The 22,209-nt window shown below is 42.8% G+C and overlaps 1 protein-coding gene across 1 annotated transcript; it reads left to right on the forward strand.

Moving 5' to 3' along the window:
• Positions 1-480: 480 nt before the first annotated feature.
• Positions 481-21,514, forward strand: LOC138952813 (26S proteasome regulatory subunit 4). Its single transcript, XM_070324549.1, has 12 exons — positions 481-534; positions 990-1,046; positions 4,264-4,360; positions 4,654-4,778; positions 13,505-13,690; positions 15,053-15,181; positions 17,687-17,783; positions 18,726-18,814; positions 19,142-19,242; positions 19,435-19,531; positions 20,513-20,722; positions 20,991-21,514. Exons 1-12 carry the CDS (start codon positions 490-492, stop codon positions 21,123-21,125), a joined length of 1,368 nt encoding a protein of 455 aa, XP_070180650.1. The 5' UTR covers positions 481-489; the 3' UTR covers positions 21,126-21,514.
• Positions 21,515-22,209: the final 695 nt, after the last annotated feature.

The raw sequence follows: 22,209 nt of genomic DNA on the forward strand, positions 1-22,209 counted from the left end.
AACTCAATTTGACGAGTTGTTTTCTGTTGCTGCGAAGACGGGCGACGTAGAATAAAAGAACACAACTATACGACGTTTGAGAACTTGTGGCAATCTCAAGTGTCGTGTAACAGTCTGATAACCCTTCTTGCCTTAGCCTTCAACTTACAGAAATGTTCTTTGTTTATTTACTTTATTATCAATCTTACTATTGATTTTTCTCTGGTGTAGACTCCACCCCGAATGCCAGGTCGGTCAACTTTCTTTCCAGGCTGAGTTGTTGTTAGCCCCGTAAAGCCTTGAACTTGTTATCACAATGTTGCTAGAAATCAGCGAATGATTTGGCAATGCGTATATGTAAAATACATGTATATTTACACACGTTCTCGTCTTTGTGAAAAAACTGAGCATACTCAGCTAACGAGATAGGATAGGTGCGCCATCGCGAAACCTATCTTGCAGGGGAGATAACAAGACATAGCTCTTCAGTTCGGAACAAGAAGAAGTTGTATGCGCATGAGCATTGAAGAATTTCGTTATTTCCTGTCCACCATGGTAAGCATTTCTTGGTCTCCGACTAAAACTAGCACAAAAAAACCATTTCTTAACATTACTATTAGATAACATATGTATTTGAACAGCATCATAACCACTGCTGTGAATGTTTTCGAGACATATGATTATGTTGCTTGTCTTGATATTGGCGGAATAGCGAATAATCGAGAGTTCAGTTTGTCGGCATCGACAAAGGGGGCCAAAACCGCTTATTCACGATAGTAGTAGTAGTACTAGTAGTTTTGGGACTGGCAATATCGCCTAGGACTCGCGGGCCATAAAGTTGTCCCATTTTGTGTTTGCATACAAGTAGAATTTTATTTCTTTACTCGTCAAAGTCGACGTATCCATAGCGAAAAGTTGGTGTGTCGAAATACGTCTGTGGTAAATTACGCATACATACTTGTAATACTGGTTGTGTCACTCACTCACTGTGTGTTTGAATTGTTCCAAAGGGTCAGAAACAGTCTGGGGGTTCCGGAGGACAGGGAGGCGATAAGTCAGAAGACAAGGTAAGTTCACATGCAGCGATAGGTAGGACGTCAGCCGGCCTTGTTTATCTCACATACACTCCATACTGACTATCCATATCCCCATTAACGACTGCGACATTGGACCTTGTAATCCACTTATATAGTCTAAAAATTTATGTTGAAAAATGTTATTTGATTTAGAACTTTGCTTCATCCCAAAATCTTTTTCCCATTCATTGATTCAAGGGGCGTAACTACTTGGTGCGTTTTCTAATAAATAGAATTTTGGGGTTAACGAATAACTCTATTAGATTTTATCCCAAATCTACTTTACTTGCACGAACTTGACATTCTTTTCTCCCTCTAGATATTTGTACCCCTTTAAATTGTCTGGGAAGCATTCACAGTCTGAGTTTATTTTGGCAGCAGCCTGGCTGACGTTCTACCTATAGCCACATGTATAAGTTCTGATGACAAGTTATAATACAACTCAGTCCATGTGTATTCCTCTTGAAGTTGAATTAAAACATACCTGCAACCTGCAGAGCTTGCAGTCAGCCTCTCTCTTTAGTATTTCGAGAAGCCAAGTACAGCAGTCCCTGCAATGTACGGCCCCCGGCGTGAGCGGACACCTGACATGTACGGACACATTTGCTCGGCACGGAGTGTTTTCCTTCAATATTTGCCTCCCTTAAACGGACACCTGCAAAACGTGGACGCGGACACTCATTTTCGGTCCCAACAGCAGGTCATACCTCCAATGTACGGACAGACCATCGTCAAATTTTCAGCACAACAAAATCGATAACAGAGCAGTCTGGCTCTTGGTACAAAGATCACAGCCGCAATGGCGTGATGACAGTCACTGATAACTTGAGTGCACGTGTACACATCAGGAGGGGGGGGGGGGGGGGGTAGTTTTGGTCAGGAGTGGAGAACATGCGAAGATGCCAACATGAAACTGCACTGTGCTCTTTATTCTTGTCTGTTGCGTAAACAACAGAAACCACACAGAAACCACAATCGATGAAGGTCCTGAGCAAAAGAGAGTGAAAAACCAGCCACAGTTCTCAGCATCGTGTGTCTGTGTGTAACCTCTTTCATTGACAAGATACTCTTGTTTCCCCTCAGCCTTGACCAGTGAGTCGGTTGCCTAATCTGTGAACCCTTCAGTTGTCTTGCTTTGTCAAAAGTTATGACACAGTCAACTGGTTTTGCTCTGAGTGAACAGTGCAGCTGGCCTCTCTGGCCACAGCCCCAAACAGTACATGGCTGGAGGGAGTGAGAGAGAGGGAAGGGGGGTGGGGGGTGGAGGGGTAGCTGGCTAAACTCTGTGGGGTGTCCGGTGTCACTGCATGTCAGCAGGAAGAGCATTGGAGAGAAATAGAGAGGTGTATTCTTCCACACAATTTCCAAGCATCAGTTGTCACGGCTTGGGGTAGGCATTAGTGAGGGAGAGTGGGAGCTGTGTTATGTACAGTGTATTTCCGACTGAAGAGTGAAAAGTCACTGCCATGCCACATGATCGGCATGCAGTCAATAAAGCCAGACAAGAAGAAAATAAATTACATGATTATGACATGCAGCTCTATCTGCTGATTTATTCAAACTGGTTTTCAAGCTCATTCTTGCAAAGCATCTGCACACGCTCCTCTGTGCTGTGTTTGTGTGGCTGCTTTCGTATGTCAGTGCATGGTGAGTGTGTTCACTGCCTTGAGGATTTATTTTATCTCTTCTTTTCAACACTTTTCATACAAATCATTTTACAGAACGTTTAAAGAAGTATTAGGAGTTTATTGTTATTGTTTAGTAGCCAAGCCACAAGAAGTGATTAGCATAGATTCAATCCTGTTGTTTGTGTGTCTCTGTGTGTGTATGGGGGAGGGGGTGGTGTGGTCACCCCTCCCGTGACCGGACACCTGCAATGTACGGACAGTTTTGCTATGGCCCAAGGGTGTCCGTTCATGAGAGGGACTGCTGTAATGCTATTGCTAGTCAGATCATACTGTTATACCTGGTTTTACTTGCCTATAACTTTTATAAGTATAATTCCTCCATTGCTTCAACGTGTTTTTTTGTGTGGACAGAGTATCTCATTGTGTCTGACTCGTTCAAGTCAAAGCACATGCTGGTGCAAGAACTTGATGCAGCGGACAACAGTGACTTGTTTGTGTGGACAGAGTATCTCATTGTGTCTGACTCGTTCAAGTCAAAGCACATGCTGGTGCAAGACAACAGTGACTTGTTTGTGTGGACAGAGTATCTCATTGTGTCTGACTCGTTCAAGTCAAAGCACATGCTGGTGCAAGACAACAGTGACTTGTTTGTGTGCACAGAGTATCTCATTGTGTCTGACTCGTTCAAGTCAAAGCACATGCTGGTGCAAGACAACAGTGACTTGTTTGTGTGGACAGAGTATCTCATTGTGTCTGACTCGTTCAAGTCAAAGCACATGCTGGTGCAAGACAACAGTGACTTGTTTGTGTGGACAGAGTATCTCTTTGTGTCTGACTCGTTCAAGTCAAAGCACATGCTGGTGCAAGACAACAGTGACTTGTTTGTGTGGACAGAGTATCTCTTTGTGTCTGACTCGTTCAAGTCAAAGCACATGCTGGTGCAAGACAACAGTGACTTGTTTGTGTGCACAGAGTATCTCATTGTGTCTGACTCGTTCAAGTCAAAGCACATGCTGGTGCAAGACAACAGTGACTTGTTTGTGTGGACAGAGTATCTCATTGTGTCTGACTCGTTCAAGTCAAAGCACATGCTGGTGCAAGACAACAGTGACTTGTTTGTGTGCACAGAGTATCTCATTGTGTCTGACTCGTTCAAGTCAAAGCACATGCTGGTGCAAGACAACAGTGACTTGTTTGTGTGGACAGAGTATCTCATTGTGTCTGACTCGTTCAAGTCAAAGCACATGCTGGTGCAAGACAACAGTGACTTGTTTGTGTGGACAGAGTATCTCATTGTGTCTGACTCGTTCAAGTCAAAGCACATGCTGGTGCAAGAACTTGATGCAGCGGACAACAGTGACTTGTTTGTGTTGATATGCAAAGTTATAGATCATTTTTGTCTGTGTCATTTTGTGTCTGAAGATCACAAAGCAAATTATATGTTTGACAGAAGTAGGTTTTGAAGATTTACAGTACTACAGCCTGATATTAGGGGTGTATGTTTTGATAAATGAAATTATTTCAATGATACATTGTATTTATTCTGCAATACATTTTTGAAATCCGCTTAACACAAACAGGACAAAAAGCGCAAGTATGAACCTCCCATCCCAACCAGAGTGGGGAAGAAGAAGAAGAAGACAAGAGGACCTGACGCTGCTACAAAACTGCCACAGGGTAAAACAACTGTCCTACTTTTACCAAGTCCTGTCTTGTTTTGTTCAAAATTAAACGTTCCACTTTCAGTCACTGTTTTTTTCATTGTAGATCTGGAACGTTAGCAGTCGATCTGTTTTGGGATAAGAACTGTTGGCTTACTTAGTTTGTTACCCTTTAGTTTGTTACCCTTTAGTTTTTTTATGCTGCTTACACTGCAGAGATTTAAAGATTTTATGTTTTAATTATAACCTTAATTGTTAATGCCACATTGTTGTGTGTCACCATTGATACCTTATGTTGTATGTTGTCAGTAACCCCACACACGCGGTGTCGCCTGAAGCTGCTGAAGCTGGAGAGGATCAAAGACTACCTGCTGCTGGAGGAGGAGTTCATCAAGAACCAGGAGCGTCTCAAGCCCCAAGAAGAGAAACACGAGGTAACCTCTCTCCCCTCACTTGATATTATCAGGAATTGGAATTGTCCGCATAAGGCAAATTTCCGCCGAAAAAGCAGAAGTTTCCGCCGGGAACAAAAATGGGGGAGGCAAAAATGGTTCTAAAAACTGATTAAATTACATATCTTTACCCAACTCACATATAGCAATTAACCCTAGTTCAGTGCTGGTAACGCTGTACGCGTCCCCTTGGTTACAAGGGAGACCACTCTAAAAAAAGAGTGACCAATCCCATAAGGCCAGACTAATAACAAGTCCGACTTACGTATGCGTGCGCATACGCCGCCATTTGAATCATTCCACACTCAGCGCTTCAAGAGACTGGTCGCTGTTATGTACGCTCCGGCTGTTTTCAGCTCTTTTCCTTAGTCCTTGGACTTTGGCTTTGCCCCTTGGTTCGCCGCCGAGCTTTTGACTTCACCTATGCTGTTTGGGTGAGATCTTTCCTTTGTTGAAACTTTGGCGACATTTTGTCGCAAATTTTGGACTTGTAAACTTTTTCAAGAAAAATTTTTGTGAGTCTTTTTGACATGGCGGAGAACGCTAAGAAGAAGCATGGTCCTAGACAGTTAACTGCTGAAGCTTCTCCTCCAAACAAGGTCCCTAGAAAAACAAAGAGTGCCGGACAAACTGTGATCTCAGTTTTAGAACCTTCATCTAACAAATGTATCGATGTGTTGGTAGACAAACCGGCAACTTCCATTTTGCCTACTAAGGTTACAGACAAGGTTAGTCATGTTGACAAAGCTGTTGTTGAGTCTGGGGCACCTGTTAGTTCAGGTTTAGCGGCCTCCGACGTAGCGTCGTTGCTTTTGACTTTGAGTTCGCAGGTGTCTACTTTGGCTGAGGAGTTGTCTTCTACAAGGGCGGAACTACGTGCCCTCCCTTCCGGTGTCTCGGACGTTTCCTCTCTGGCCGGGTTCCATGCCTCGCAGGATTTTGATGTTCACCACGGGTCTTTGCCTGACGTGCCTGATCGTGTCAAAGGTATGTCTACTCCGCGATTAGCCGGGTTTTCCGGTGAAAGCGGAGTGCGTGCACAGGAGGAAGTAACTCGCTCGAGAAGAGGTGAAAGCTCTGATACTCGGACTGATCGCTCGCGCGCGCTCCGGCGCTCGGTTGGTTCGGGAGATGGGCCCTGTGCAGCGAATTGATTTGTTACATCCCTCTTTATCTGAGAATATCGGGGAGTTGCAACATCCTCTTTTGCCCGGGGGGCAGGAAGTCCTTGGTCTTGCTGACTCTTGGATCGAACATGCGAGTCTTTCTGAGGGTCAGCTTCCGGAATGTGTTTTTGAGCATGACGGAGAGACTGACGAGGGTGCTTTCGCTGTGGCGGAGGACACTCAACTTAACTTGCCTTTCAAGTTGTCAAGCGCAGTGACGCTGGCGGCGGAAACGGCATTTAAGTATTTCCCAGAAGGGGTGGTTGAGAGTAGAACGAAGCTTCCTCCACCTCTCTCAGCGTTTGACGACTTCCGGAGTTCGAAGGAACGGAAGGTTCACTTCTGTTTCCGGGAATCGTCGTCCATTGCCTTTGAGATGGCAAATGTCTTGAAGAAGGGACGTGGTCCGGCGGTACCGTTGTTGATGCAACATGGTGAGGCCCCTGACGACGTGGTCCCTTGGCTTGCGAAGGCTGGAGATGAAGCTGTTTCCGGTTTCCGGAATTTCAAGCTGTTCCCGCAGCCTATCAACTTGGTTGACACATTCGCTCTGCCTTCGGCGGTCCTTCCGGTCACACCGGAACTGGCTTCGTTAAGTGAGGATGGCCACAGTAAAGACAGGGCTGTCCCTTATACTGAGGCATCACTTGCGGCTTTGGAGGAAACCGGAAGATCTCTCTTAGAGCTCTCTTCCGTTTACGAGATTTTGCAAAGGTCCTTGTCGAGATCTATTGCTACCTCACTCGATCCGTTCGAGTTTCGCTTTGACGCTTCGTCTGTGGATGTTACTACACTTTTGACATCGCTGGCTAGGGTATCCAAAAAGCAGATGTCCTTGTCTGCTAAGCTTTATGCCCATGCCGTGCATTCTAGGAGGTCTGCGTTTTTGTCAGGCTCCAGGATCAGGGATAAGGCCACTATCGAGAGCCTGAAGATTTCTCCTTTCTCGGAGGGGGCTCTGTTGGGTCAGACATCCTTGGACGCTCTTCAGAAAGAGACGCAGGATGCGAGAGATCTCGCCATCGCCCGTATTGCTCACCAGGGCTTCCAAAAGACTCAAAACAAGCCTCAGTCGTCGAACAAGCCTCAGACTTCGTCGTCTGGCGGTGGAAAGACACAGAATCAGTCTTTTGCCTCGAAGGGTAAGGGCCGTGGAGCTCCGAACCTGAAGAGGGGACAGTCTTTTGGCGGTTCTAGGGGGTCGGGGCGCAAGCCTCACGTCCAGGGCCCTCACTTCCTGGCTGCAGCTAGTGGACAGCAAGTGGGTTACTGGGATAGTGCGTTCGGGGTTCCGACTTCTCTGGTCAGAGGGAAAGGCACCTCTTACCAGGATAATGCCGCCTTGCAGAGCTCCAAGGGATCTGGAGGCAAGGGCTGCCGTACAAGGGGAAGTGACTGCCCTTCTCCGCAAGGGGGCAATAGAGCAAGGTCCCCGGGGTTTTATGGCAGACTATTCGTAGTTCCAAAAGCCTCGGGAGCATGGAGACCGGTGTTGGATCTGTCATCCTTGAACAAGTTCCTCCGGGTAGTGAAGTTCACAATGGAAACTCCGGCCTCAGTACGGGAGGCTCTGCATCCGGGGGACTGGGCAACTTCAATGGACTTAACTCTTTCAACACGTCCACCCTATGACATGACTATACACTCAGAACGCCTGAGCCAAAGCATATAAATAGCCTGCTGACAACCAAAATTGGGACATTTTGAAAAAAATATTGTATTTTGAAAAAAATATTGTAAAAAAACTAGTACATGTGGAGATTTACTTTTTGCACACAATTAAAGAAAGATCTTTCATTGTTTCAGAAATGTACTTTGTATTTGTCAAAAGGCTTGTTGTGTTTGTGTGGTATGCTATTGAAAATGTCAATAAATAGCCTGCTGACAACCAAAATTGGAAAATTTTGAAAAAAATATTGTATTTTGAAAAAAATATTGTAAAAAAACTAGTACATGTGGAGACTTACTTTTTGCACACAATTAAAAAAAGATCTTTCATTGTTTCAGAAATGTACTTTGTATTTGTCAAAAGGCTTGTTGTGTTTGTGTGGTATGCTATTGAAAATGTCAACAATTTAAATAAAAAAAAGTCCAGAGGCACCACATAAATACTACAGACATGTTTGAAAATATGCACAAAATGTTGTTAGTGAATACTCAAAAAAGAATTTACTAACCTGAATGAGACAATGAGATGACTGGGTGATGACTACATGTATGATGAATATATCCATGTAGAAGAAAAGAAACACTTGCTGTCACAGTATTTACAGTGCCACACTTGGAAGCACAGCTCAACGCAAAACGTCACACCACATTCCAGGCACCAGAATCGAGTCCCATTGCGTTGGGTTTTATCCATAGAAGAAAAGAAACACTTGCTGTCACAGTATTTACAGTTTTTGTATAAATGACTTGTTTAGAACTCGGTTTATGCACGGAGAACATCCTTCTTTGTGTGCCACACTTCGAAGCACGGCTCAACACAAAGCGCCACAGCCATGTGGCCACAGAACATTCCCGGCACCAGAATCGCGTCCGTCCGCTTGCATTGGGTTTTGGCCAAAGTAGCATTGACACCTCGAGCTCTTGATTTGGCTAACTCATTCACCCTCATCACTCACTTATCCATCTATCACAACAACACTGTTTGATGCACACACAGTCACTGCCTGCCTTCTGCACGCCGCTTCGCTTCGCAACAACAACACTGACAACTCGCGACATTTTGGAATCCTAAATATGAAACTAAGGCATGGGTTGGTCCCGTCAATGACCTGTAGTATCCAAACTAACCAATGAAATCAACTGTTCTGGGAGTTATTTGTCGCGTATGATAATGCAGCCGACCTCTGAACCTATCACGTGGGTTTTCGTATGGAAAATCCCCAGCGTGGTATTTTCCACTTCCAACGCTACTATTATGGCGGTGTGTGGCGAAGTGACTCACGCACCTTACGCACGGATTCTGGCGGCGTGTTGACAACGGCATGATCAGTCAACGCTTGTATTCGGGCGGCGCGTCGCGAAAAAGTTAACAGATGCGTATTTCCACGTGCTGATGCATGTAGCAGACAGGAAATGGCTGCGCTTTTGCCCGCCTCAGTTACTTGAACTTTTATGTTTAAAAGTAAACCAGATTGCACAGATTGTGTTACAAGTTACATTTTCCTGTTTGTCTCAACAGATCAATTTGTTAACAAATTTAAACCATATAATACATGTAAATATTTATTTTCTTCAATAAAGCTAAAATTGGTACTAAAAACTCTGATTCTAAAAACAGAATTTAATGGCAAACGTGGAGCTCAGATGACACCAGATTGCACCATCTGGGTTCTTTGGAGAAATTTTTTCCGGGGGTGCATGCCCCCGGACCCCCCTAGTAAGGCTAGGCGCTTCGCGCCGTCGACTTCACGCTTCGCGTTTTCAGTTATAAATTGTCAGCCTTTTTTACAATTTTCAATTCCCATGCCTGGTCTTAACATGTTTGATACATGTATGTGTCACTGTGTCTTAACATGTTTGCTACATGTATGTGTCACTGTGTCTTGATATGTTTGCTACATGTATGTGTCACTGTCTTGATATGTTTGATACATGTATGTGTCACTGTCTTGATATGTTTGATACATGTATGTGTCACTGTGTCTTGATATGTTTGCTACATGGATGTGTCACTGTGTCTTGATATGTTTGCTACATGTATGTGTCACTGTGTCTTGATATGTTTGCTACATGTATGTGTCACTGTCTTGATATGTTTGATACATGTATGTGTCACTGTGTCTTGATATGTTTGCTACATGTATGTGTCACTGTCTTGATATGTTTGATACATGTATGTGTCACTGTGTCTTGATATGTTTGATACATGTATGTGTCACTGTGTCTTGATATGTTTGATACATGTATGTGTCACTGTGTCTTGATATGTTTCATACATGTATGTGTCACTGTGTCTTGATATGTTTGATACATGTATGTGTCACTGTGTCTTGATATGTTTGATACATGTATGTGTCACTGTCTTGATATGTTTGATACATGTATGTGTCACTGTGTCTTGATATGTTTGATACATGTATGTGTCACTGTCTTGATATGTTTGATACATGTATGTGTCACTGTGTCTTGATATGTTTGATACATGTATGTGTCACTGTGTCTTGATATGTTTGATACATGTATGTGTCACTGTGTCTTGATATGTTTGATACATGTATGTGTCACTGTCTTGATATGTTTGATACATGTATGTGTCACTGTGTCTTGATATGTTTGCTACATGTATGTGTCACTGTGTCTTGACATGTTTGATACATGTATGTGTCACTGTCTTGATATGTTTGATACATGTATGTGTCACTGTGTCTTGATATGTTTGATACATGTATGTGTCACTGTGTCTTGATATGTTTGATACATGTATGTGTCACTGTGTCTTGATATGTTTGATACATGTATGTGTCACTGTCTTGATATGTTTGATACATGTATGTGTCACTGTCTTGATATGTTTGATACATGTATGTGTCACTGTCTTGATATGTTTGATACATGTATGTGTCACTGTGTCTTGACATGTTTGATACATGTATGTGTCACTGTGTCTTGATATGTTTGATACATGTATGTGTCACTGTGTCTTGATATGTTTGATACATGTATGTGTCACTGTGTCTTGATATGTTTGATACATGTATGTGTCACTGTGTCTTGATATGTTTGATACATGTATGTGTCACTGTGTCTTGATATGTTTGATACATGTATGTGTCACTGTGTCTTGACATGTTTGATACATGTATGTGTCACTGTCTTGATATGTTTGATACATGTATGTGTCACTGTCTTGATATGTTTGATACATGTATGTGTCACTGTGTCTTGATATGTTTGATACATGTATGTGTCACTGTCTTGATATGTTTGATACATGTATGTGTCACTGTGTCTTGATATGTTTGCTACATGTATGTGTCACTGTGTCTTGACATGTTTGATACATGTATGTGTCACTGTCTTGATATGTTTGATACATGTATGTGTCACTGTGTCTTGATATGTTTGATACATGTATGTGTCACTGTGTCTTGATATGTTTGATACATGTATGTGTCACTGTCTTGATATGTTTGATACATGTATGTGTCACTGTCTTGATATGTTTGATACATGTATGTGTCACTGTCTTGATATGTTTGATACATGTATGTGTCACTGTGTCTTGACATGTTTGATACGTGTATGTGTCACTGTGTCTTGATATGTTTGATACATGTATGTGTCACTGTGTCTTGATATGTTTGATACATGTATGTGTCACTGTCTTGATATGTTTGATACATGTATGTGTCACTGTGTCTTGATATGTTTGATACATGTATGTGTCACTGTGTCTTGATATGTTTGATACGTGTATGTGTCACTGTCTTGATATGTTTGATACATGTATGTGTCACTGTGTCTTGATATGTTTGATACGTGTATGTGTCACTGTCTTGATATGTTTGATACATGTATGTGTCACTGTCTTGATATGTTTGATACATGTATGTGTCACTGTGTCTTGATATGTTTGATACATGTATGTGTCACTGTGTCTTGACATGTTTGATACATGTATGTGTCACTGTGTCTTGATATGTTTGATACATGTATGTGTCACTGTGTCTTGATATGTTTGATACATGTATGTGTCACTGTGTCTTGATATGTTTGATACATGTATGTGTCACTGTCTTGATATGTTTGATACATGTATGTGTCACTGTCTTGATATGTTTGATACATGTATGTGTCGCTGTCTTGATATGTTTGATACATGTATGTGTCACTGTGTCTTGATATGTTTGATACATGTATGTGTCACTGTGTCTTGATATGTTTGATACATGTATGTGTCACTGTGTCTTGATATGTTTGATACATGTATGTGTCACTGTGTCTTGACATGTTTGATACGTGTATGTGTCACTGTGTCTTGACATGTTTGATACATGTATGTGTCACTGTCTTGATATGTTTGATACATGTATGTGTCACTGTCTTGATATGTTTGATACATGTATGTGTCACTGTGTCTTGATATGTTTGCTACATGTATGTGTCACTGTGTCTTGATATGTTTGATACATGTATGTGTCACTGTGTCTTGATATGTTTGCTACATGTATGTGTCACTGTCTTGATATGTTTGATACATGTATGTGTCACTGTGTCTTGATATGTTTGATACATGTATGTGTCACTGTCTTGATATGTTTGATACATGTATGTGTCACTGTGTCTTGATATGTTTGATACATGTATGTGTCACTGTGTCTTGATATGTTTGATACATGTATGTGTCACTGTCTTGATATGTTTGATACATGTATGTGTCACTGTGTCTTGATATGTTTGATACATGTATGTGTCACTGTGTCTTGATATGTTTGATACATGTATGTGTCACTGTGTCTTGATATGTTTGATACATGTATGTGTCACTGTGTCTTGATATGTTTGCTACATGTATGTGTCACTGTGTCTTGATATGTTTGCTACATGTATGTGTCACTGTGTCTTGATATGTTTGCTACATGTATGTGTCACTGTGTCTTGATATGTTTGATACATGTATGTGTCACTGTCTTGATATGTTTGATACATGTATGTGTCACTGTGTCTTGATATGTTTGCTACATGTATGTGTCACTGTGTCTTGACATGTTTGATACATGTATGTGTCACTGTGTCTTGATATGTTTGATACATGTATGTGTCACTGTGTCTTGATATGTTTGATACATGTATGTGTCTTGATATGTTTGATACATGCATGTTTGACTGTGTGGTTTACCAAAGGAGGAGCGTAGCAAGGTGGACGAGGTCCATGTCTTGACATGTTAGATACATGCATGATTCACTGTGCAGGAGGAGCGTAGCAAGGTGGACGAGGTCCATGTCTTGACATGTTAGATACATGCATGATTCACTGTGTAGGAGGAGCGTAGCAAGGTGGACGAGGTCCATGTCTTGACATGTTAGATACATGCATGATTCACTGTGTAGGAGGAGCGTAGCAAGGTGGACAAGGTTCATGTCTTGACATGTTAGATACATGCATGATTGACTGTGTAGGAGGAGCGTAGCAAGGTGGACGAGGTCCATGTCTTGACATGTTAGATACATGCATGATTCACTGTGTAGGAGGAGCGTAGCAAGGTGGACGAGGTCCATGTCTTGACATGTTAGATACATGCATGATTCACTGTGCAGGAGGAGCGTAGCAAGGTGGACAAGGTCCATGTCTTGACATGTTAGATACATGCATGATTCACTGTGTAGGAGGAGCGTAGCAAGGTGGACGAGGTCCATGTCTTGACATGTTAGATACATGCATGATTCACTGTGCAGGAGGAGCGTAGCAAGGTGGACGAGGTCCATGTCTTGACATGTTAGATACATGCATGATTCACTGTGTAGGAGGAGCGTAGCAAGGTGGACGAGGTCCATGTCTTGACATGTTAGATACATGCATGATTCACTGTGCAGGAGGAGCGTAGCAAGGTGGACGAGCTGCGCGGCACGCCGATGTCGGTGGGCAACCTGGAGGAGATCATTGACGACAACCACGCCATCGTGTCCACCTCCGTGGGCAGCGAGCACTACGTGTCCATCCTCTCCTTTGTGGACAAGGACCAGCTGGAGCCAGGCTGCTCCGTGCTCCTCAACCACAAGGTGACCTCTCTGCGCTTGTCTCTCTGTCCTTCACGTCTCTTTGTCTCTCTGTCCTTCAACCATCTTTGTCTCTCTGTCCTTCAACCATCTTTGTCTCTCTGTCCTTCAACCATCTTTGTCTCTCTGTCCTTCAACCATCTTTGTCTCTCTGTCCTTCAACCATCTTTGTCTCTCTGTCCTTCAACCATCTTTGTCTCTCTGTCCTTCAACCATCTTTGTCTCTCTGTCCTTCACGTCTCTTTGTCTCTCTGTCCTTCAACCATCTTTGTGGGTTAATGTTTCAGTGTCCCATTGATGTGTTTGTAATTAGGACCAGCTGAGGCAGGGATGCTGGGTTGTGTGTGAGCGCAGAGCTAGATGCTGTCCATTGCATTTCACACCTTTGTGTGTGCTCCACAGGTGTAATGATGCGTTATGTTTGAGCACCTGCTGGTTTTTTTGTTTTCTCCATATTCCCAATGTTACACTGCATTCAGATAGCTTGTGTCTGTCAGGTCCATGCCTGTAGACCCTGTGATATTATTTGTTGTGTCTTAACTCTAATGTCCCTGTATACATTATACCATATCATTTCATGTGCTAGGTGTGCATTCTGTTTGTAGTGACGTAACATAAAATGAAGTTGCATTGTATGTCTGCCAGGTGCATGCCGTGGTGGGAGTGCTCGGTGATGACACAGACCCCATGGTTACAGTCATGAAGTTGCATTGTATGTCTGCCAGGTGCATGCCGTGGTGGGAGTGCTCGGTGATGACACAGACCCCATGGTTACAGTCATGAAGTTGCATTGTATGTCTGCCAGGTGCATGCCGTGGTGGGAGTGCTCGGTGATGACACAGACCCCATGGTTACAGTCATGAAGTTGCATTGTATGTCTGCCAGGTGCATGCCGTGGTGGGAGTGCTCGGTGATGACACAGACCCCATGGTTACAGTCATCAAGTTGCATTGTGTGTCTGTCAGGTGCATGCGGTGGTGGGAGTGCTCGGTGATGACACAGACCCCATGGTTACAGTCATCAAGTTGCATTGTATGTCTGTCAGGTGCATGCGGTGGTGGGAGTGCTCGGTGATGACACAGACCCCATGGTTACAGTCATCAAGTTGCATTGTCTGTCTGTCAGGTGCATGCTGTGGTGGGAGTGCTCGGTGATGACACAGACCCCATGGTTACAGTCATGAAGTTGCATTGTATGTCTGCCAGGTGCATGCCGTGGTGGGAGTGCTCGGTGATGACACAGACCCCATGGTTACAGTCATCAAGTTGCATTGTATGTCTGCCAGGTGCATGCCGTGATGGGAGTGCTCGGTGATGACACAGACCCCATGGTTACAGTCATGAAGTTGCATTGTATGTCTGCCAGGTGCATGCGGTGGTGGGAGTGCTCGGTGATGACACAGACCCCATGGTTACAGTCATGAAGCTGGAGAAAGCTCCGCAAGAAACCTACGCTGACATCGGTGGCCTTGACAACCAGATCCAGGAAATCAAGGTGAGATGTGTGCAGCATGTCTTGGCTAGCCTGTGCCGAGGGGGGGAAGTGACATTACAGTCTGGGGAGAAAGTCTAAGTAATCCAATAAGTATAACAAAATGAGCAGAGAGTATGAAGCGTGAGTGTTTCTCCATCAAAGTCAGTACATGTATAGTGTATAGATTGGAGTGTTTCTCCATCAAAGTCAGTATAGTGTATAGATTGGAGTGTGCTACAGTAAACCCTGCATCTAGCGGACCCTTATTTCGGCGGACACCTTAGCATAACGGACAATTCAAGTGAGGACGGATGTATTTTACACTCAAAAACACCTTAAAAGAGCGAACACCTCAAAGGCGCGGACGCGGACACCCTTTTTTGGTCCCAATTGGGTTCGTTACCTGTCAACAACGGACAAACCCTTGAAGCAGACAGCTTTTAGCAGACGCTGGTCCGCCATCTTGGTTCTGCAAATACAATCTCGCTGGCGATGTGAACGCGCGAGAAGCTTATTTTTTAAGCCAATGACAGCACTTGAAAGAAGTTGATTTTTGTATGGTGCACGCTCATTGGTCAATGCCGTGAACTCACAAACAAAATTACGTGTTTCTACTTTCTGTACTGTGATGCATCTTCGTCTCATCCTTCGTCTTCGTCTCATCATGCCAAAACGAAAATTTTTGACTTTAGAAGAGAGTCGATGTCAAAGAAATTGGACAAGGGGCTGTCCGTTCAAAAAGTTGCTGATGAGCTGAATTGCGGAAAAACTCAAATTTCCAACATAAAACAGGCATGGGAATTGTCCGTTTTTACATTTAGTCAAGTTTTGACTAAATGTTTTAACATAGAGGGGGAATCGAGACGAGGGTCGTGGTGTATGTGTGTGTCTGTGTGTGTCTGTGCGTGTGTGTGTGTGTGTAGAGCGATTCAGACCAAACTACTGGACCGATCTTCATGAAATTTGATATGAGAGTTCCTGGGAATGATATCCCCGGACGTTTTTTTCTTTTTTTCGATAAATACCTTTGATGACGTCATATCCGGCTTTTTGTAAAAGTTGAGGCGGCACTGTCACACCCTCATTTTTCAATCAAATTGATTGAAATTTTGTCAAGCAATCTTCGACGAAGGCCGGACTTTGGTATTGCATTTCAGCTTGGTGGCTTAAAAATTAATTTATGACTTTGGTCATTAAAAATCTGAAAATTGTAAAAAAAAATTTTTTTTATAAAACAATACAAATTTACGTTTATCTTATTCTTCATCATTTTCTGATTCCAAAAACATATAAATATGTTATATTTGGATTAAAAACAAGCTCTGAAAATTAAAAATATAAAAATTATGATCAAAATTAATTTTTCGAAATCAATTTAAAAACACTTTCATCTTATTCCTTGTTGGTTCCTGATTCCAAAAACATATAGATACGATATGTTTGGATTAAAAACACGCTCAGAAAGTTAAAACGAAGAGAGGTACAGAAAAGCGTGCTATCCTTCTCAGCGCAACTACTACCCCGCTCTTCTTGTCAATTTCACTGCCTTTCCCACGAGTGGTGGACTCACGATGCTACGAGTATACGGTCTTGCTGAAAAATTGCATTGCGTTCAGTTTCATTCTGTGAGTTCGACAGCTTGACTAAATGTTGTATTTTCGCCTTACGCGACTTGTTTTTTTGTTCCGCCGAAAAAGCAAAAGTGTCCGCCGAAAAAATAAAGGGGGGAGGCACACAAAAAAAGCACCGGTTACTTTTGCCTTTGCGCAAAAGTCCGCGAAAACTTTCCGTACTTTGTTCAGGCACTGCCTCAGTTACTTGAGTTGAACTTTTATGTTTGAAAGTAAACCAGATTGCACAGATTGTGTTACAAGTTTCATTTTCCTGTTCAACAGATCAATTTTTTTTAACGAATTTAAACCATATAATAGATGTATATATTTTTTTCTTCAAAAAAGAAAAAAATTGGTACTAAAAACTCTGATTCTAAAAACAGAATTTAATGGCAAACTTGGAGCTCAGATGACACCAGATTGCACCATCTGGGTTCTTTGTCCGGGGGGGCATGCTTTGTCACTTTCTGCATGACAAATGCACAGTTTGGAATTTTTATTAACAATTGTTTTTCTGAACATCAAGTTTTGGTTTTCATGAAAGAAAATGAAAGAACTAAACATTCATAGACACTCTATTTACATTTATATATAAACATGCACACATACATACAATAAAACTACATGTACCACTAACAAACAATCATGTAATTCATTTGGCTGTTGGTTTTTTTTCTCCAAAAAAATGTTAGCGCATTCATATTGATAAGAAAGGACACCTTGCTACAAAGGACAGTGGCAAGGCTCCCCAAGAGCGTCCTTTGCTCGCAGGTTTTACTGTAGTATCAGGAATATGTACACATGTGTTTTTGTGTGTGTTCGAAGTGTGTGCAGTGTTGTGATTAGGAAGTGTTGTATTAATTTTGCATAAGCAGTGTGTGCAGTATGGTAATGAGAAGTGTTGGTGTGTCAGGAATCAGTGGAGCTGCCGCTGACCCACCCCGAGTACTATGAGGAGATGGGCATCAAGCCGCCCAAGGGGGTCATTCTCTACGGTCCGCCGGGCACAGGTCACTTCTCTTGACACCCTTTCACATTCTGGTCCTGTTGTTTAACGTAGCCATTTAGCATCGTTTGTGCCTTGCTAGCTCAGTCTGATCATGCTCAACCATTCTTGCCGCAGTTTTAGTTCGCAGGTAAAGAAAAGAAAACATCAAATGTTTACCTTTCATTTTTCAGCCACTGATTTCTATCCTTGAAACCTTCCTGCATTGTTTTATGTTACTGGTGATGTTATGTTACTGGTGATGTTAAGACGGTAGCTGTGCGTTTACATTGTGTTACTGATGATGTTGAGTCACTGGTGATGTTATGTCACTGGTGATGTTATGTCACTGGTGATGTTATGTCACTGGTGATGTTATGTCACTGGTGATGTTATGTCACTGGCGATGTTATGTTACTGGTGATGTTAAGACGGTAGCTGTGCGTTTACATTGTGTTACTGATGATGTTGAGTCACTGGTGATGTTATGTCACTGGTGATGTTATGTTACTGGTGATGTTATGTTACTGGTGATGTTAAGACGGTAGCTGTGCGTTTACATTGTGTTACTGATGATGTTGAGTCACTGGTGATGTTATGTCACTGGTGATGTTATGTTACTGGTGATGTTATGTTACTGGTGATGTTAAGACGGTAGCTGTGCGTTTACATTGTGTTACTGATGATGTTGAGTCACTGGTGATGTTATGTTACTGGTGATGTTATGTTACTGGTGATGTTAAGACAGTAGCTGTGCGTTTACATTGTGTTACTGATGATGTTGAGTCACTGGTGATGTTATGTCACTGGTGATGTTATGTCACTGGTGATGTTATGTCACTGGTGATGTTATGTCACTGGTGATGTTATGTCACTGGTGATGTTATGTCACTGGTGATGTTATGTCACTGGTGATGTTATGTCACTGGCGATGTTAATTGTTACCATGCAAGCTGTGTGTGTGCAGGTAAAACATTGCTGGCCAAAGCTGTCGCCAACCAAACATCGGCCACCTTCCTGCGAGTGGTGGGCTCTGAGCTGATCCAGAAATACCTGGTGAGTCCTCTTGGCTTTTTCTGAGCTGATCCAGAAATACCTGGTGAGTCCTCTTGGCTTTCTCTGAGCTGATCCAGAAATACCTGGTGAGTCCTCTTGGCTTTCTCCGAGCTGATCCAGAAATACCTCGTGAGTCCTCTTGGCTTTCTCCGAGCTGATCCAGAAATACCTGGCGAGTTCTCTTTGCTTTCTTTGTTGTCTAGTGTTCTTTTCCTTCAGCTACTTGCTAGACAGGCACGTACAAAAAGTATCTACCATTATGTGCACCTTGCGTTGTGTAACATTGATCCTTGGCAAAGAGTTGATGCAGATTGTGGTTGTTACCAGGGTGACGGCCCCAAGCTGGTGCGAGAGCTGTTCAGGGTGGCCGAGGAACACGCTCCGTCCATCGTCTTCATTGACGAGATAGACGCTGTCGGCACGAAAAGGTCAGCCATGCAACACTTTGATTGTGGAACCTTACTTGTTACTAGTACTTTGCCACATACGCAGGCATGGAATTTTAATACAAGTTTGTACTCAGAGTAGGCTCCATTTCTCTCTCTTTCACCAACCCGTTTTTATGTGTGACTGGTTGAAAAGAAGTATTTTAGAGTTGATGTGTATGTGTATGTTTTCAGGTACGAGTCCAACAGTGGTGGAGAGCGAGAGATCCAGAGAACTATGTTGGAACTGCTCAACCAACTGGACGGCTTTGATTCACGCGGGGATGTCAAGGTGAGGGCTTTGATTCACGCGGGGATGTCAAGGTGAGGGCTTTGATTCACGCGGGGATGTCAAGGTGAGGGCTTTGATTCACGCGGGGATGTCAAGGTGAGGGCTTTGATTCACACGGGGATGTCAAGGTGAGGGCTTTGATTCACGCGGGGATGTCAAGGTGAGGGCCTTGTGCATGAGAAAAGTGAAAATGTGAACTGTAATTCAATTGGAGAGATTACAATCTATTTCTTTACTTGTTTGCACACTTCTCAGTTCAATGTTCCTGCCGAAGACAAATTCAGTAAAATCAGGCCCCAGGTGGTTAGGGTTAGGGTTAAAGTGATTACTTCTCACAGAAGTTAAAAGTTACGTTTTAGTTTGAGAAGATGTTCATAGGATAACAAGTAGTGGCAGAGATGAGCTGCACAGTCATGAGCTGCACAGAGATGAGCTGCACAGTGTGTCACAGTCCTTCACCACCGGATGATGCCACACACTTTTATTCATATTCAGTGCTAAGCAACAGGTTAGTCATGTTAGTGCTAAGGCAAAAAAAAAAAGTTGTATGTTTCTGGTAACATGGCTACAAAAAATAGGGTAGGTAGGGATTTTCAAATTTTTTTAATTTTTATTCAGGGTAGAAAATAACTATACAGTGACGCAAAGAGACTGGACTTACTATACAAAGAGACTGGACTTACTATACAAAGAGACTGGACTTACTATACAAAGAGACTGGACTTACTATACAAAGAGACTGGACTTACTATACAAAGAGAAAGACAACACATCACAAAACAAATGAGACAAAAGGGATGCGGGGTTATCCCCCTTGTGTCGTCTGCCACTTTCGTTTTGACGCTTTTTTTATACTTGTTTTATTTTTTACAAATGCAATAAAAAAAGTCTAGGGTCGGCGGGAAAAAACTAGGTTGGGTCGGGTAACCAGAAACATACAACTTTTTTTGTGTGACCAAAGCTACACGTTTTTTTCACCAGGTGATCATGGCCACCAACCGCATTGAGACCCTGGACCCTGCCCTGATCCGACCGGGTCGTATCGACCGGAAGATCGAGTTCCCACTGCCGGACGAGAAGACCAAGCGACGTATCTTCACCATCCACACGTCGCGCATGACCCTGGCCCAGGATGTCAACATCGATGACTACGTCATGTCCAAAGATGACCTTTCCGGCGCCGATATCAAGGTCAGTACATGAAAATCATGTAAATACATAATTTGAAGCTGTATCAGTATCACGGTACATTCTGCTCATGTGTAATTTGCCTTTAACAAAATAAATGAAAAATAAATGGTTCTCAGATAAAAAGCGAGAGATGATTCGCTGTGGAAATGAACATGACTGTGACGTGTTGTGAGTTGATGTTTTACTCTACAGTCATGACAGGTTGTGTTGTCAGTTGATGTTAAACTCTACAGTCATAATTAACTATATTGATGTTTTTTCCTTGCAGGCTATCTGCACAGAGGCGGGCCTGCTGGCGCTGAGGGAACGTCGCATGAAGGTGCGAAACGAGGACTTTGGCAAGGCCAAGGAGAACGTTCTCTATCGCAAGAACGAAGGAACGCCTGAAGGGCTCTATCTCTGAGGACTGTGTTCTGTGTCAGGGGATGGGAGACTCGTGGTTAACTCTTCTCTTCAGTTTGATTGGTAGGATGGAAGTGTGGCAACTTGGATTGACACTGATGCTGTTGTGTGACTGTGGCATTATTGTTAGGAATGAAGCTAGGCTTTGGGGGGTGGAGGGAGGGGAGGCGCTGGGGGAGAAATTGAGCGTGTCAGATAAAACAAAGAAATGCAACAACAAAGCACCACTGGGTGCTCATTTAGCAAGTTGGGGAGATCTTGGGACGATTTGTGTGTTGAAAAAGATAAGCTAAGTACATATGGGTTAGGTTATATGTTATTTTCTGGAGTTGGATGTTCTGTTGTAATTTTGGTTTGCGTGAATTAAATGTTTCACATACGGTAAACTTCCTTTGTCTGTGTTTGCCTCGATGTTTGCATGTTCTTAGATAAGGGAAGCATGTTTTGGTAATTGCTGCATGATTTCAATCAAAGTTATAGATTATTGGACAGCCAAGTGTGTTCATTGAAGAAGCATCTTTAACTCGAATGCTAACCATGACATCATAACCAAAAGCGCTTGTAACATGATCTAAGAAACGTTCCTTCCTTTCCTCAGGCAAACATGAACAGATTTTGGTTAATGACAGTGATGGGAATACTGGAGGAACTTGGTGACCGCCACATTAACTTGAACTGTGATTGTGCACTGAATGGTTCAAAGTGTCCATGTCCATGTTGATGCCCAGTGCATAAAGCCTTACATGGAGTCATCAAAGACATTTATCCACAGCAATGAACAGATTCGGAAACATCTGTAAGGTAGTTTTTAAGGAATCGCTGTGGACGCAAGTGCACACAACCGACACACACACACACACACACACAATCACCCTTGTTTCAATTCAAGTGTAACTGAAAAAATTTAGTCAAATCTTGATCACATGTAAAAACCAAAGATTTATTCTTTGGGATCAGTGCATGTCCCTGTGAAAGAATGTTAGACAACGCTTAATGGAAGGGACAGCACTGTGTATAGCACAGCTGAATGCAAGCCATCAAGGGCGATTAGTCGGAGAAAACAAGGTCTTTAAAGGGATGGGGTC

The sequence above is a fragment of the Littorina saxatilis genome, linkage group LG17 (genome assembly GCF_037325665.1).
Source record: "Littorina saxatilis isolate snail1 linkage group LG17, US_GU_Lsax_2.0, whole genome shotgun sequence".
NCBI lineage: Eukaryota > Metazoa > Mollusca > Gastropoda > Littorinimorpha > Littorinidae > Littorina > Littorina saxatilis.